At 38.8% G+C, this 17,860-nt stretch overlaps 1 protein-coding gene across 13 annotated transcripts in view; it reads right to left on the bottom strand.

The window, feature by feature from the left end:
• Positions 1-17,860, bottom strand: part of TRIP12 (thyroid hormone receptor interactor 12) — an 83,098-nt gene that overhangs the window by 47,752 nt on the left and 17,486 nt on the right. For all 13 annotated transcript variants that reach the window (XM_082319932.1, XM_082319937.1, XM_082319931.1 and 10 more), the window contains one exon: positions 7,999-8,145. In XM_082319932.1, the coding sequence (XP_082176058.1) occupies positions 7,999-8,096 (98 nt within the window). In that variant the 5' untranslated portion in view covers positions 8,097-8,145. The remainder of the gene's footprint in view (positions 1-7,998; positions 8,146-17,860) is intronic.

Here is a 17,860-nt window from a genome sequence, read left to right as displayed (position 1 = left end):
TAAAATTTAAGAATTAAGTTACATTTTCACATATTCCACATCTATATTCAAAACCAATGAGAATTACAATCTGCAAGACTCAGAAGAGACAGCTCATCAGTATTTAAAACAGCATAGTATAAATAATTGCTAAGGCAAGAGACATCTCACTTGTACTTCCCTGGATAAAACACACTTTTGACTCTGCTGTCACCAGGAAAACTCTACTGCTCATATCCTACCTATACGGAAACCCCAAGCACCACTAACCTTTATGAAACCTCAAACTAGCCTAGTATTAATGCTGGAAGAAGCAATGTTTCAAAATTAAAGAACTGCTGAAGATATGCTTATACACTGTTATCCTAGGCTATCTAGTCCTTTGAGTTGAGCTATGCAAGGATCTTTGAATCATATGGGGCAAGGGGAGAAATGGTATTTCAGATATAAGTGTCCCGCTCCAACCCATGACCCCAAACATCAAAAAGTTTAGGCCAAAAGAGTAACTGGAAGAGGCAGAAGAGTTCCACAAGCTTTCAAATAGCTTCTTCCAACCAAATGCCAGAAATCCAGTAGCAAAGGCAGAGCTAAGCCTACTATTGACCAGAAAGTTTCACCATCCTCTTAAGGATTTCAACACAAACAAACCTTAGTAGGAAAAAAGTACCAAGTCTAATCACTTAAGTGATAACCACATGACAATTTGCTTACAGAGTTGAAATGGTAAAACTTCAGTAATATGACTGTTTTTCTTGATAACGTGCCTTCCTCTGTTTTCTTCCGAAGTATTCTCATTTAGTCAGTTACTCAAACAGATGAACACACCTAGACAGCACATATTCAAAACATTTTCTGTGGCTCATCTTTCTAAGAGCATAACAGTCTGAAAAGATTAAATTAACAGCATCTTCTCCATACTCCAGCAATTTGTTTGTATTTCTCATACTAGAAGAAATAATTTTTGCTATCAAAAGCAAGCAAAATAAAACAGTTACATCTTTAGCTCACAATAGCAAACTCCATCAAGGTAAACTTGGGAATGTTTCACCTAATCCTGAGTATTTGGATTTTCCTTTTCCCAACAAAAGATTAAGGCGTGAAATTTAATTTTCCCCTTGAAATGTTTTTATTATGGGAGTAACAGAAGTTATTACATAATTTACACTTGGCAGAAATCTCTTTTTTTTTTTTTATGTAAGCTAACTGATCAGGGTTCATTTATTCTGAAGTATATTTTAAAAGGTTATTTTCCCTTAAAGATTTTTGTTTTGCTTTAATTAGAACTGAATTCAACTTAGTGCTTTAAGTATTCACAGAACACAAATAACTGAAGATCCTTTCAACTAAAATATGGCTAAAGCAATACATCACAATATCAAGTACTTAAATCATGCACTGAAGAGCTTCCACTTGTTCCAGGCTTCCCCCCTTCCACCTTTAAACCCTTCAGTTTCTCACAAGTTTTACAAACATAACTTCATACCAATGTCCAATTTATGTGGACCAATAAAGCCACAACCATATCCTGGGAATCGTGAATACTGTATCATGCAGACTATTTGCATTTGCTTTATTTTCTTTATCCATCAAACTATCAGTAGTAATAACATTCATAGCCAGAGCAGAATGGTTACACTAGAAACATAACAAATGGAGAGTCAGAACTGATGAGGATTTTTTTTTTATTTTGTTTTTAAAGACCTACTGTGCTCTCACTTCTCTGAGTTTAATCATTCACCTTGCATGTGTTGCGAAGAGAAGGTACACAAGACAATAGCAACTGTACATGCAGTAGCTGTACAGCTGTAACACGTCAGTTGAAAGGAGCATGACATTAACTCCCCTTCTCTAACGTTTATACAACGGGAAGCAGACTGACAATTTGGAAAGACTACCGGATTAAGTTAGGAGAACTTTAACCATACACCAACTAACAAGTATCATTGTCCCAATTTATATTAAGGTTGTGACAGCTTGCTTAAGGTCTAGTTAACTTTTAACTTACATACAAAGGTAATTAGAATAGTCAGATGAGCTAGAAACAAAAAGAGTAACACATGGAGAACTAAGTGCTATGAAAGGTACATGGGCAGCTGGAAGATTGATTCTTGTTAAAGGCTGTAAGCTACCTGTACTTTTACCCATAAATCAAGGCTTTTAACTCATAACTTACCCAGTTACAAGCTCTTTATTCTTTTCCATTGATGCATCATTCATTCAGAAGCTTCATTTAAACATATATTCTAGCAACAAGTATTCTGAGAGGCTAAGTTCCTCATTCATGATAAAAAATGGTAAGGTAAGTATTTACGAGCTTGTATTTGTCCATTTCCATTAGCAGGGGCAGGTCCAGAAAGACTGAGCACTTCCTGCACCTTCAAGTGTTGTTTTGGGGTTTTTGGTTTGGGTTTTTTTGCTCTTGCCCCCCCCCCCCCCCCCCCCAACTTAAAGACAGTTTCATAACCCACTCCAAGGGTTCACTCATCTGGGCAAAGCTGTCTGCTGATACACATTTTTAATTCACAGGCAGACACTCAGTTTAGAGTAACACACATACAGAAGTTGAAAAGTGACCAGCCATTTAGTTTGCAGTGTTTATATAAACAATCTCATGGAAATTGCCAGCCCTTAGCCTTCCTTAGCAAAACCATAATAAAGAACCAACTAGAACCTGTCCTCAAAGAGTTACTCCGTGCATATTAAAAAAAAAAAAAAAAAAACCACACACACACAACCAAAACAACACACATACCTTTTGAAGTTAGTTAATAAACTGTTTCATCTAAGTCATGTTGCTCAGCAGCTGAGAGTGAGGTATTAAATGCTTCCAAATATGAAGTCTACAAAACTAAACACCCTTTTACTTCTGTCAAAGGTGAGATTAAAAAAAAAAAAAAAAGCAATAGCACAGATGAAATAAGCTGTGTAAAAAAACCCTTACTTTCTCTCCTCAGAAATACTCCACCTGTCTTCCCCACCGACTCAAACATTAAATCTAGTTTTTACACAAGTCTCAGGTAAGATGTTAACAGTTAACATATTACCAAGACTGGTCCAAAACCAAATCCTGTTCAGAACCAAAGCAGTATGACTAACAAAAGCATTCTTCTTGCTTTAGTATTTGAAAAAGGTCAGTCCAAACTGTTTTCCAGATTCTGCTTATATCAACGTCCTCTAAGCAGCTAACAAGGATCTCTTATTTCCCATTTAGCCTTCAATCCCAAATGCAGAACATGTGTGTATTATATTCTGAAAAAATTTGTCAAAGTATCATACTTTCATACACAACTGTAACAGCATAGCCGTGATTTATGTCAAATTGATATCCTACTTACATACTGCTATTCCTAAAGATTTCAGAAGAGTGACAATATGCAGATTAAAAGATAAACACCACTGTCATTTCATGCCACACAAAAAAAAATTTCCAGCACTACTAAATAGTTCTAGTACACAGGACCACTTCCATTACTCCATACCAATATACTGAAACATTGCTCACAACTGAAAGGAACAGTCAACTGCACCACTTTCAGAAAAGATCTTTTTGTGTGCCTCTCAATATCACTTCCAAATTGCTCCCATTCAAAGTAAATACCATGGCATCACTGGGAACTTAAGCCACAAGGGCACAATTCTTCAACACACATGGTGACAATGTAGATTTAAGAGAGCTAAGAAAGTGACAGTAAGTACCTTCCACCCCCTCCCCCTGCCGCCATGAAAAGAGTGCTTTCATTAATGCATCTGCTTCCCCACTCCTCTTTGGTTTACTGTTGCAAAGGGAAGCTTTAGTATCATTATTGCTTCCTTACAAACCTGCAAAGAGTCATCCTTCAATGGAAAGTGCTGGAAGAGATAGTTCAGACAAGGGCTCATGCTTACAATTAGGAGGGTGCCATTTTAACAGTAATTTTAAATTAGGAGGATAACACCGAATACTTTTCAATCTGGTAGTAAAGCCAGCAAGAACTATAATATGCACAGGAGCAGAAAGTCATCCAAAGCACAAAGTTATTTCAACATCACTACTGACAATGAAGTGAAGAATCACATTAGTCTAACTTCAACAAGGCCAGTTTGGTTATGTGCATACAGGGGGTGGGGGGAAGAAAAAAACAACAGTTCATCAGTTCACACATCTGTTTTCAAACACACATCCCTTGCTTGTTTTAGAGAAAAAGCATACATCACAGATGCTAAGTTTACTTCCAATTTTGCTGCAACTATCTTTCTACACAGCCTGTGAGCCTAGCACCACTGTTTGGTTTTTTAAACAAATGCAACTGTAAAAATCAAACACACAAAGCTCATATCAAGTTACTGTGTTAAGTATAAAATTGCTAGTAAAAGATGCTAGGGTGACAGCAAATAAACCCAGTCTATAGGAAAACAGGTTTGCACTGTTGCTTCCAGGTTAAGCCAAATCTGCGCCAGCATTAGATGTCACAGGAGGAAGATTCTGCATTTATGTTTTACCTACTAGACCCGAGAGGAGTTTGGAATTTCCAGAGTCTTCATGCAAGTGAACAGCAGCCACTCAGCAAATTAAGTTGATAAAGTTTTAGCAAAAGACCTTTAAGCTGCAAAAGGGTCAAAGACTATAGAAAAACATGCATTAACATTTCGGCTTGGAAGTGATATCATTCTCCAGTCTCTCTCCTTTTTAACACCTTCCTTTTAACATCTATCACTCCAGTCAGAGCACAAGAGACAGAGGAAAGTTAAGGCTATTACAAAGCCATTTGGCTATACTACCAATGGCTATACAACCACTCGCTTACGTTAGATTAGTGGACTTCACACCAAAGTCTGAAATTACAGGAAGAGTGACAAGCTGCAGAAACTCTCCAAGTTTTTGTCACTTAATTTGTATTTCGAAAATGTGTGCACCTTAGCCACAAGAAAGCTTTAAGAAAAAGCTGTTGCATTTCCAGCATTTAGAAAGCTATTTATACAAAGCAGAAATGTAATCAAGTACACAAGTTCAGACAGCATCGAAACTTGTCCTTGCTCGAAGGGTTATGATTGCATATCTATGACCAAAGTGAAGTAACCTTCTCCAACACTTTAGAAGGTGTGGCCCTTCAGTTTGCTTATAAACTTTGTGGGTAATTTTAGGCTTGAAGCAACAACAGACCCTACAGACTCACATTACTGCTTAATTCCCTCTACAATACTAGTTTTTTTGTTTTGGAGGTGTGTTGGGGGGGGGGGTGTTGTATTGGTTTTGTTTTTTAAGAAACATGGATCTAAAAGTGGCTGAATAAAATCTCATAGTACAACTACATCAACAAGTCGTACAAATCAACAAAAGAAAATTCGTAAAGCAAGATACTTGCCATTAAGGACCAACATCCACCATCTATGCATTTCAACGATTTCTACTTCAAAGCAGACCAGATTACAACCACAAGTGACCAGGATGCGTGAACTGCTCTCTTAGAACACAGCTTCCAGTTTATTTTCATTCAAAAAGATTCCACTTCAAGTGCTCCAAGACCATTCCATGATGTTAGCCAAAGCACAGCAGGTGAGGATGACAGATTTGCTTCAAAAGAACATTCCCAACTCCAACTAAAATACTAACATAGATGCATCCTAAGTTCAGTTATTTGCACAATACGAGCATGTTATTGAAACTGGTCTTTCCACAGTTTGTTCATTCTGTTTGAATTATTTTACAGCTGAAATTGAAGAGTTTCACTTTACAGATGACAAATACAAGACAGACACTGGAAATAAGCTAGTGTCCTAAGCGTCCCAAAAAAACTAATGTAAGAAAAGGTGGGGGGGGGGTGGGGGTGTGTTTTTTTGGGGTTGGGTTTTTTTGTTGTTGTTGTTGGTTTTGTTTTTAAATATAGCAGCCAAAGCAGTATGTAACACCGGAGTACAGCAAAGCATAATGAAGAAGGTACATCAAGCTGTGAACTCTAGACACTCCTATGTACTGTTCAGCAGCAGAACTAGAACATACTATTCCACTGCATCCTAGATGCATGGAAGGATGAGTCCTGAAGTTTGCGTCTGAAGACAGGCAACCAGAGAAAAAGTGACTGTTATCTGAGAGCCTGTCTCTTTCCATTTCATCTACAAATTTGCCAAGGACATGACAGATCTGTCTTACATTGTTCCTTGTACAACAGCCATTTCTGCCCAGCAGCTTATTAAAGACAAGATACAGAAGACAGTAAGAGAAACTGAATTCATTATAAAGTTTTATTAATCAGTATGCTTTATCCAGGCCTTTTTATACACTTTGACAGCCAAAAATGCTTGTTCAGAGATGGAAAGGCAGGGGAAGTCCTGTTCTAAAGAGCCCACATTTTCAAAGAGGATTGTAAGCTTCCATCCTCTCTACTTAAGCAAAGAGCTTTGGTTCCAATAAAGGTCTAACATAGCTCAGGAGTGCAATACACTCTTGCTCATGGAAGTCTGACTGACACAGATTTGGTGAGGGGTCCAGTCATTCAAGACAAGTTGTATCTTGAATCATTGTGTGATAGCATAAGTAACAGATCACAATGCACCAAAACACTGGATGAGTAACTTATAAGAAAATAGTGCTACCTCTAAAATTCTTCTTGTCTGACTCACTGTAGAGCTTCTCCCTGGCATTCTGCTACAAAATCTGAATAAACAGTAGATATCTAAAGAAGAATCCCCCACCCCATGCCCAAATAACTCGCCTCTAGCTCTTTATTCTAGGGAGAGGGTTATTCACCCCAGGTCAAGTTCACTGTAAAAGGAAAGAGTTGGTAGGGCAATATCTAACTTAAACATCTATTTAGATGTAGCGATAAGACAGAATGGAATGAAGGGTTCACCATGCCTCAGTTAAAGAGGGAGTATTCTCCAAAAGCAATTCTAGCTTGCAAAATAATCAGCTACATAAATCAACAACTTACACCCCCCCACCCCACCCCCCACGCTACAGAAGCCCAGGACAGAAGCCTTGTGTTTATCATCTGCTTTTCCATTTGTACATTACAGACTATTTTAGAAAAAGTGAAGCTGCATTTTGCAGTTTGAATTACTCCCCCCAAGGTTCCTTAAAAGAACAGCTAGCCTCCTTCATCCATTCCACAGCGGCCTTGTTCTCAGTTAAGACTTTATACTAGTAAGAAATACACCTCATCTTCATTATATGTTATAGCCCGATTCCTTCACAGTAAAAAACTTTCAATTTTGTGCCACTGACCTGCAATATTTCAATACTTTTACACCAAAAACCCAAGCCAAAGATATACATATCCAAACAACTGCATCAGTAACACCTCTGAGGAAGCAGAATCAAGACAGATGCTGCCTACCATGATACTATAACCTTTCTTCATGAGACTAATATTTTAACAAAATTAAAGGAAGACTTATCCATACAGGCTTCACTCATTCAAATGAAGACTCTTAATTCCTTAAAGGACATGGCAATAATTATACAGTCAGCATCCACAGAAAAGTTTCAAGGATATTCTTTGTTCTGTATTGTAGAGGCAATCACTTACAGAACAAATACAACCTGGTGGTCCACTTGCTCACTAGTACAAGTGTATTAAGGATGGCAAACCTTTTATTCTTGAATTATTCAGAAGCTGCACAGGATTAACATGCAGTGCAAGGGAACACAGAGGTGCCAGTTATTCAGTCTTCTCTAACAGGGACACAGATTTTCCCACATTTCACACACCAGATTCTCCCTGTGCCCTGTCCCCCTGCCATTTTTGTTATCAGGGAAGGAAGAGGGGGAAGGAATTGGTTACTACCTGTGATTTGTGGAGTACAGCTCAGTTACACTTTTTCCGTATAGATCTACTACTGCTATTCTAGTTGAACACGCGTGATAGTGAGTTATCCATGTTTTCATCCCATGCAATAACAGTACAGACAGCATTTCAGGGGCAAAAAGATTTTACACAGGTTTTAGTACTTGGATTACAGGGTGGAAAACTTCATTCTCTAATTAAGTCACATCAATTTTGCTTCTATACATTAAAACACACTCATAGATAACAGTCATACCTTCCTCCTACTGCGTCGTCTTGTGGCTGGGCCCCAGCAGTGTTCCTCTGTGAACGTCGCAGTGACCCCCCTGGATTGTTATTAGGCCGGTTGGACATTGGCACCTCTCTCCTGAAGGGACATACCCTTTCTAGACACTATCATTCACTGAAAGACAAGAGAGATATAGTCATAAGATATGTGGCATGAAGACTTACAGCCATGTTTAAGCAAAAGCTTAAGACAAAAACCTTTAAACAATTTTTAGTTAAAAGGCACACGGACCAAGATTCTTCTCAAGAGCATGTAGATCCTTAATACAGAGCAACCAGTTTTCAGTACACATAGTATACAGATGACCTATTAGACTAGATGACCTTTAAAGGTCCCTTCCAACCCGAACTATTCTATGATTCTACGATGACAGGCTTCTGTAATTATTTTAAGGAGACAAGACAAATGCAATTTAGGAGAACCTGTATTTTTCAACATTAGGGAAAAACACACTAACTAGTAAAACTCAATGCTTGATAGAGAGCAATAGTATTTAAGTATTTTAACTCACTGTGGGAGATTACAATGCCAGTTTCAGGAATAAGCAGCAGCAGTATCCACAAGATTATGGAAGTAAGTCAACTACTGTGCTTTTAAAACAGCTTCTTTCTCTACTCAGATTTATGCAACTTCCATCCACGTAAAGAAAGATACATAGTAATTCAGGAAAAAGAGATCTAGCTATATAAGCAAGAAGTTCTTGCTCATGAGAGCTTTATTAGTGGGAAAAGGTATTCGAGATAGAAGAATTAATGAGTACACACAATTATTTTAAAAAAAGGCAATATGATGGCTTTGTATTACTACTTTTGGGATTGTTTTGTGACTGCTAGAGGTCTACAGATATTATTTTGGTAGCTATTTATGGAAGACTACCATAACACCCAGCTGCACTCGTCAGAAACAGAGGTATTTCAAGATCAAGCCTCACTTAGCTCCTCAGTGAAGAGAGGTAACTTTTGTATCCTGTGCTAAATTGGTATTTCTATACAGAGAGCATAGCAACAGGACCACAAGCAGCAAATACAGTTTCACTGTTTCTAATTGTGTGGAATCTGGTAAAAAAGGTATTTGTAGGTGAAAAAAGCCACAAGAAGGAAAATAACCAAAGTTTAAGAACACAATAGACTATATAGTGATTCAGTCAGTAAGCAAGAAGTCTGCCAGGAAAAAGTTTAAAACATTTCAGCTGCAGCTAACTAAGGCTCAGTTCAAACTCGAATGCCTCCAATAAAATAACTCTCAAGATCTGGCATTGTCAGTAAAGCCAGACAATACTTGACTATAATTGTCTATTCCTCTGAAAGAGCCTATAGAAGTGAAAAACGTGAGTAGAAGGAAAAAAAAAAATCTTAAGTTATTCCAGCTTACTGTAGGCCATAAGAAACCAGGCACATAAGCTGGTATAATGCAAACCATTACCTCACATAACTAGTACAATGCCAAAAGGAACATGTATATGATATCAAGACAGCTGCACAGCACAAGAAATTAGTGATCAGGATTCTGCTAGCTCAGATTCAGTCTTGTTACACTGTCATGATACAACATAGTACTAAATGCTCCTGGTTAGCATGCCAGAAATATTTTAAATAAGCTCCAGGAATCAAATAAGAGTACAAGTTAAGCAGAAGAATTGCTCCCCATCCTAATCCCCACATCACAGGAGTCAAAAGCATCTTTTGAAAGTTCTTCGTGTTCTTTCCACTAAAAGGTCCAACACAGCAGCAGACAGCAAAAGCAGAAAGTAGGATTAATTAGCAAACCATTGTCTTTACCTTATTTTTTTACCTTATGCTTAGAAACTCCAAAGAATCAAAGTAGAGCACAAAATACACTATCCCACAAAATTTAGTTGTTCAATGAACCTCGTAGCTACAAGTCTTGATGACTGGGAAGTTGAGAAAGCTGTAAACTGCTCAGAAGCTGAGCTTTCCTTCTTCATGATTATTCCTCTTATCCTAACTCCTTAATCATAGCAAATATTCCCACTAACAGAAGGTTCAGAGCTTTTAAGTAATACATGACACATTTAGTCTACAACTTCCTATACTTTAGAGCACACAAAGATTTGCAATGGAACAGAAAAAGCCTGCTATAGCTAGAAATTCTGCCAGCTTGCTAGTGCAGCCAGGTTAGTCAGGTTGAGAGGAGCATAAGTGGTAGCATTCTCTGCAGAGTACACCACAGATGCAAGATGACAAGCCTAACATTAACCAAGCTGAAAGCTGACCAAGGTTCCAGCACTACCGGGGGGGGGGGGGGCGGTTTAGCTGAAGTCAATCACAGGCATTGTCAGATGCTGTTGTGCATCTCTCTATTTCTTTGTATTCAAACACCAAATGAAAAAAACATCTCTTCGTAAGTATCAGCAAGAAGGTATGTTTTGTGCATTTTGTGAAAGGAGGGAGTAGTGTCCCCTCCTGTACAAAGGTCAGCTGACATTAAAATTGGGTACTAATGTCAAACTATCACTCATACTATGAAATGGTTGCCATAGATCTATTCTATCACCTTGTACTGACTATAAGAACATGCATTCCAGCAGGTTTCATTCTGCTCATTCTAGAGCTCTGCTAGGTCAGCTCCAGGCTTTCCCACCCAGGGCCAGTACACGGGCTCCTCAAAAAAAAAAACACCAGAAGAGTTAGCTGAAGAAAACATCACACAGGCAATCCTTATGCTGTCTAGGGAAACTTTAGTTTAATGTTGATTTGCCTGGGTCAGCCAGCCACTTTAAGTAGTCTGTGCTTAGAAGCTATGCAGCACAGTGTGTTGTCATACACATGGTATTTTCGGCTGTGTAGAAGAATGGAATGGCAGCTGTTTTATCCTTTAAGGCATCTGTCAAGTCAAGATAATGCCCAGAGTTACCTTCTATATTGAAACCTCTCAACTTAACTGCGTTTCTTATTGTATACTGTGTTACCATATGACTCCCAGTTTGCCTTTAAATACAACGCTGCTTCACAATTCAGCTATGACCTTTAACATCAAAACATTAAGTCTCACTGCAAGTATCTGAAGCCACAGAGTACCATGTGCCCAGTTAGTCTAGTAGGGAAGAGATAATTTTAGAGGGTCACAACTATGTCTTCCACATGCTAGAACGACAAGAGCCCTGAGGTTCCTAAAACTGAACTGTTCTCATTCAGACTTGCCCCCCCCTTCTTAAGTCCCACTCCCAGCACTTAGCTTATTCTTCCCCCTCTTTAGATACCTAAATTCAAAGGATATGGACAACCCACTAGATCAGCTGAATGCACCAGTGCAGTCCTGTCACATTTTAAGACAGTTTCCTCAAATACATTGAGCATTCTCCCCACACCCACAATAAGAAAAAGCTACAACTGTACATCAGACCTCTGTGCTTCAGTTAACAGGCTTCGTGATTTAAGATTTTTAAGTTCAGGTCCTCTTCTAGCATAAAGTTTTCTGTAAAAAAGGTCATTTTAGTTAATATTTCGCAACTCCATATTCCTAGCTGTAATGATGCCAAAGCACTGGCCCACAGATGCTCTTCTCACAAGCAGCCTCTTTAGATTGAGGATGAATACTAAAAAGCAGCATTTCAAATAAAGCCCCAACGTATCTTCTGAAGACATCTAACAGCACTGGCATCTAATTGTTATTATCTTGCATAGTATTCTTGAGTTTTAGTAAACACTGATTACCATTAACAGTCATCTTTGTTACTGTACAGGAAAGCAACTAGAATTAATTTCTGTAGACCTAACACACCCGTTACAAACATTATAGCTAATGTATAGCCAACATATTACTTGAAGAGGTTCCACAAGAACACAAGATGCAAAAACCACCTGCTAACTTGCAGTGAAGCCTTTACCTTTCCTCTCATGGAAGAGCCAACAGGAAGTGACTGACACTCTTCCGTATCTTTGAAGCAGAGGAAACAGACAACTACAGAGCAAGCCTGTATCAGCTTTTACTTAACACCCAAAAGCACTCCCTGAAGGATACTGTGAACTGTGATGTAGGCTACAGAGAGGAAAAGAGAACGAGTAAACTGAAGCACTCCAACAGCTCTAGGGCCACTAATAGCGCAAAAAGGCAAACCGGTAACAACCCTGTAAAAAAGGAATTGAATGCTTTCACAAGAAAAGGGCTTCCTTAATCTACTTGGATGAGCTGTAGAACTTGTTTGTTTGTTTTTGTTTGGGTTTTTTTTTTTTTTTTTGGTGGTTTGTTTCCTGGGCTTTTAAAGTTCTTTGCAAGAGTCTTGGTAGTACAAGAATTACTCAGGCTCTTGCACTCCAATTTCCTGAATATTTAAGGATACGCCTAGCACCTCTGCCTAGAATACTCCATTATAATGCCTGTTATCCGCTTGGAGTCAAGCACACTGGTCAGCATACTTTCACTTTTGTACCTTGGCCCAAAAAACAGTGCCTTACTTAATGCTTCTGCAGCAAGCCAGCTTCTCAAGATTGCAAAGACTTACTCCCCTGAAGTCAGTATTAGGCAAAAGGGGGGGAAGAAGGAAAAGACAGGAGGATGTTTATATGCCTTGTAAGTTCAGAACATTTTCTTCCAATAAGTTGCACATCTTGCCAGCCAGAACTCAGAGTTCAGCGTACTTATCAGAAAATATGAAGTCTAAGACTTTAGATTTGTATTCCTTCACTTCAATGAAGTTTACTTGATCAGCTGTAACATTAATTTACTTGATCAGCTGTACTTGTGACTAATCTGGCCAGTGACGGTAGAAGCAACATTCTAAATATACAAGCGTACAACATTTAAGAGTTGAGACTTTAACTGCAACTCAACTGAAGAACTTACTGCATGTGGTTCAGTAACTGCTGAATTGTTTTGCACCCATAATACTTCATTTTAAACTGATCTCATAGCTGCACCTCATTTTTGCTCACTGCTCACAAGGTTCTCATTTACCTGCAAACGTACACACCTATTTTCTTGCCTTGCAAGCAAGCACTTGCAAGCACTCATTCAATTACTTCTACCACTTCACCAGCTCACTCAGAAATTCATTATTAAGAAGACTTTTTAGTCCATTTAGTTGCTTTAAACTGAGTTGTGTGCAGCCGATTTTGACACAATACTCTTCCTTACTATACTCTCTAAATTCAATAGTTATCCACTCTGCCCGGTTCTTTTTCCACTGCAGTCCTCACCTCCAAACATAAATTTCACATCAAAGCTCCATGCAGGCAAGCTTGTATTTTCAGTTTAGCAGCCTCTTGTCCCTTCCGCTTGTCGAAATAGTTCATGGAATAATTTAGGGAGTGGGTATAACAACATACTGAAGATTTCCTAGAAAAAATTTCTGTGACAAATCCCAAATTCTCATCATCCCTCCCTTCCTACTGACAGGAAATTTCTATAGACGAACAAGGGAAAAAGATATTGTCCCATCAGCTGCAAGGTGCTGTAAGGTACAGTAAGGTGGATGGATTTCAGTTGCATTCATACAAATCCTGGGTTATTCAGCTGCATGAAAGCATTGAGCCTTAAGGAATGAGAAGCTTCTCTTCTTCCAACAAAGGAAGAAGCAAGTTACCACTTATTTTCTTATCTGCTTCCATTTCTACCTTCTCCCTATTAATAGCCATAAGCTGTCTACATGATTTAAGGATGCTAGAGTACACAAAGGCTTACCTGCTGCACTGCATCTAATGATGTAAAATTCAAACGCTGACTTTTGTCAGATTAACATCTTTTGATACAGAAACCACACAAAATTGTACTGAATAATATATTAAGCTGGACTGTATTTTTCTGTATTCTCCCCTCCAATGCTAAAGAAAAAAAAAAAACCAAACTACACACACCAAAATGCATGCACAGACACACTAACTAGACCAAATTCAGTACATACAGAAAGTCTTCAGGACAAGCAAGATTCTACAGCCTCCTAGTACTGTAACATTACCTCACTGCTGGAAGACAGACAAGTAGGCATCAAGGAAGTTTCTTCTTAAAACAAGCATGCTGGGTGGTAAGGAAACAGATTTCTACACCTCTTCCAGCACAGAATTTTTACAAACTTAAATGGTTGCATCACTTTTGTCAGTTCTCTTGGAAGACATTAATAAGATATTGATGGGAAGAAAAGCAGAGTTTAACAGCATACAGAGGCAAGTTCCTCTTCAGACCTGATGCCTTTTTGATGCACAGTTCAACTGGAGTACAAGAGTTAAGTTAGAATCATTAAAAAAGCCTCGGCTGAAAAGGACCTCTTGAGATCATCTGGTCCAACCTCCTGTTGAAAGTAAGACCTTGGATTATGTTAGAGCTCTCTCATTCTGCTGAGAAGTGACAATTTGCAACCAGGATGACAAAATATATTCTGAGTTCTGAGCAAGAGCAGAAAAGCAAAAGGTGAATCATGAGAGATATCCTGAAGAAAGGGGAAAGAAAAAAGAAATCCCAAATTAAATAAGATATCAAAACATCGTGCCAGGTATAAAGGCATGCAGAGAAGACACTAACAGACTATCAGAAAATAGTATTTTCAGCAGAAGAATTTGATAAAAAGTCATGCAATAGATGTCAGTTCAAGCAACCTGAGATCTCAGATCTGTGTAGATGTACAGGTGTGCAAGGACACACTCCCCATCCCTCCCAAGGACAACCTCTCTGAGAAGAAAAGAAACAACTCTGGCCCTGTTCCTCCCTGCAATCACATATAGCTCAGAAAGCATTCCCTCCCCTTCAGTTCCTCAAAAACACAATCCAGTAACCCGGACTAAGACGAGGAAGTAAGCAAAATGGGCATGTAAGCTACAAATATCAAAGGAGTCCAGTCACTGAAGGCACTACAGACTTAGGACTAGCTCACATGTCCATTTTTACACTAGGTAACTTTAGACAATACATAAACTGTTAGCCGGAGACAGATTTTTCAAAATTGCTGACACACAAAAAAAAGTTTCAGCACAATATTCTTCTTAGATTCATTTACAACAGAAGAGTTCTTTTTAATTCAGCTACTCTGTAATCATTAGAGTGGAAGCATTTCTTAACCATTTCAAAAATATCCCGTATATTAAGAGGTATAGATACTGCAGAAAACTTCCTCAATAACAGTAGACCATAAATACATTCAAGCTACAGACTCCACAGGAGAAGGCAGGGGGGCAGAGGGGAGTGGTCGTGGTGGAAATCAGTAAAGGAGCCGGAGTTATCCCCGTTCCACTGACTTTACAACAGACAGCCATCAGAAGATTATGGCAACCTTTGGGCCTTGTCACATTCCGAAGATGTCAGCTTTCCCTTACACCGTCTTCAAGAGCTTAGACCTTGCCTAGCCTTCTAGCTGAGACAGTGGCAATGCAGAAGGCTACCTTCACAGAATCAGCAAAACGAGTGGCTAGGAACTTGAAAGGATGTAGCCACCAGGTCAAGATTCTCTAGACTGCATCTATGTACATATATCTATAATGACCTATAGACAGAGATTGGGAAGAGAAAGTCTTGGCATGGAAGAGGAAGAGCTAAAAATATCTTCGTTTCTGGTCTTATGGTTCAGAATTAGGGGGAACTATACTGCTATTTTGCAGTTAGAATATTCATTGCCTCAAACTGAAGATTTACAAGTTCCCACAGGAGATAAGAACACTGAAAATGCCTCTGAAAAGATAGACAACACTGCTCACTAAAGGAATGCCAGGTTGTTAGGACTGTGTGATCCAACAGGTTATACATGCCAGGACTCCAAGCCAGCAAAGTAGCACCTTTACCTACTGACTTCTGTTTGCTGCAAGGACTGGAAGATGTCTGTGCAAAAGATACCATAGCTTGAAAACATGTAGTCTGGGGAAGTCAGAGGTCAAGTATTGTTTAAGACAAAATCTAAATACATGCTATCACATACTCCAGTGTTGATAAGAACAGTTTTGTGATGGTAGGAAGACGTTCTGAGTTGCAGAAGCTGAACAGCCTCCCCTGCTTCAAGCAGGTCAGTTGAAGTCCGAGACTGCAGAGACCTTTTGCTGGGCCTGGTACATAAAAGCAAACTTAAGCTTCTTTCAGGTCACTGAAGACACGTTAAAACCTTGTTCCATAAAGACTACTGAGACCTACCACCCATTACTGGTTTACAGCTAGAACCTTAGCGAGTCCTTTTGGGCTGTGGAAAGTCAAACTGAAATAGCAAACAGGGCACTACACAAAACTATAGAGAAGCATAGGTACCACTCGCAGACGGCTTCATAACCAGCCAACAGTACAACTGACTGTTCAAGAATTTAAACAGCTCAAGAACCAAGAGAAACCTATGGATGGACGGGAGGGCCACAAATTAGCTAAAAATAAAAAAAGCACCTGCAGAAGTCAGACAGCAGAACATTCCTGTTCATCGGGACAGCTTAAAGAACGAAAAAAAAAATCTGCTCATGTTCTATTCTGTATATGGTTATACAGGATACAAAGGCGAGCTCAGGTGTCTCAGGTCTCTTTGTATAACTATTGTCCCCAGCTCATGGTACGCAGGAATCCATAGCTTCATTTCATTACTGAAGAAAGAATCACCATTTTAGCGCACTGACAAATTAAACCAGGACTAAAGCTTAACTACATTCTTGTGAGATTGTTAAGGGGCCCAGCTAATGTTAAGACTGTAAAAGCCGTTATCTCCTATACTCCTTTCCTCTGGAAGGCCAGAAGCTGCAGCCTGAAGAGGAAAAGTAAAAGAGTTGCGTGGAACAAATATAATGCTGTTCTGAGGGCATCTCTCTTCAGTTCTGCCACCTCACTGCTTTGTTTCTCTTGTGTTCATCAAGGACAGAAATTTGCTAGACAAGTTGTGTCACTCTTCTTTGGACTGTATTTGGGTTCACAAAAGTACACAAGTGTCATTCACATCTTAGATCTTCATCCAAAAGAGAAGTTAAGAAAAATAGAAAGCATTTCATTTTATTCTCTTGCTTCTCTATAGTTTAGCATTCTGTATCTTTGGAAATTAGGTGTTGTCAACAGCAACTATTCCTCTTGTTTTTGAGAGCATCAGCAATGGAGTTTATTTTATAAAAACAATCTCTTAGAACATTTCTTTTTCAAGGGTGGATCACAACTTAATTCAAAGAATCTGCCCTTGTAAAAAAAGTCAAAGAATTAAGTTGTTGCTCTCCAAATAAACCAAGTTTGTTACCTTTCCATGTCACCATTTGTAACATGTCCAAACTAGTTCAATATAAGTTTTCTATCAGTGTATGGTTTGACTTGAATTCATTAATGAAGGAAGGGAATGCTCTCAGTGGCAGAATGCCAGGACTCAACACTTCAAGACAATATTTTCATGTTTACAAAGCCTGTAGTTTCTCAGTCTTCAGTGCTGTTTTGTTTTGGTTTTTTAACTAGCTAAACATTAAGTTCTGTTGCATAATTCAGTCAATTCTGCAGCAGTTAATTTTTTTTCTGCTCACAAATCAAATGCATAAGCAGCCAGAAACTTCTGAATCAACCTATATTCAGTAAAAGAATAGTCTGATCTGGATAGCCGCAAGTCAGCCAGCAATAGCTCAGCTTCAGAAGCAGCCCAGAGATATTTAAGCCATATCAGTAACATGAAAGATTTGTTATACTACATGGAGAACAGGCACATATAAACATAGCAAACGTTAGCTGCAGAATACTGAACCAACTTTTGCCTCTTTGTTGACAGGTCTTTTTCCCTTTTAGCACAGCAATGGGAAAGAGAAGGGAAGCAGCGAGGAATGGGTGTGTTCAAAGTTTTTTCTTCTGTATGCTTGTGTCACAGAGCAAAATTTCTCTGCCAAATCAGATCCTATAGCAAGAGCTTGACTTCACATCTACAGGAACCTTAAACTTACTGACAAGCTGCTAG

The sequence above is a fragment of the Platalea leucorodia genome, assembly GCF_965183815.1.
Source record: "Platalea leucorodia genome assembly, chromosome: 8".
Taxonomy (NCBI): Eukaryota; Metazoa; Chordata; class Aves; order Pelecaniformes; family Threskiornithidae; genus Platalea; species Platalea leucorodia.
Note: the sequence above shows the minus strand (reverse complement) of the source record. Positions and strands in the feature narration are given on the sequence as shown.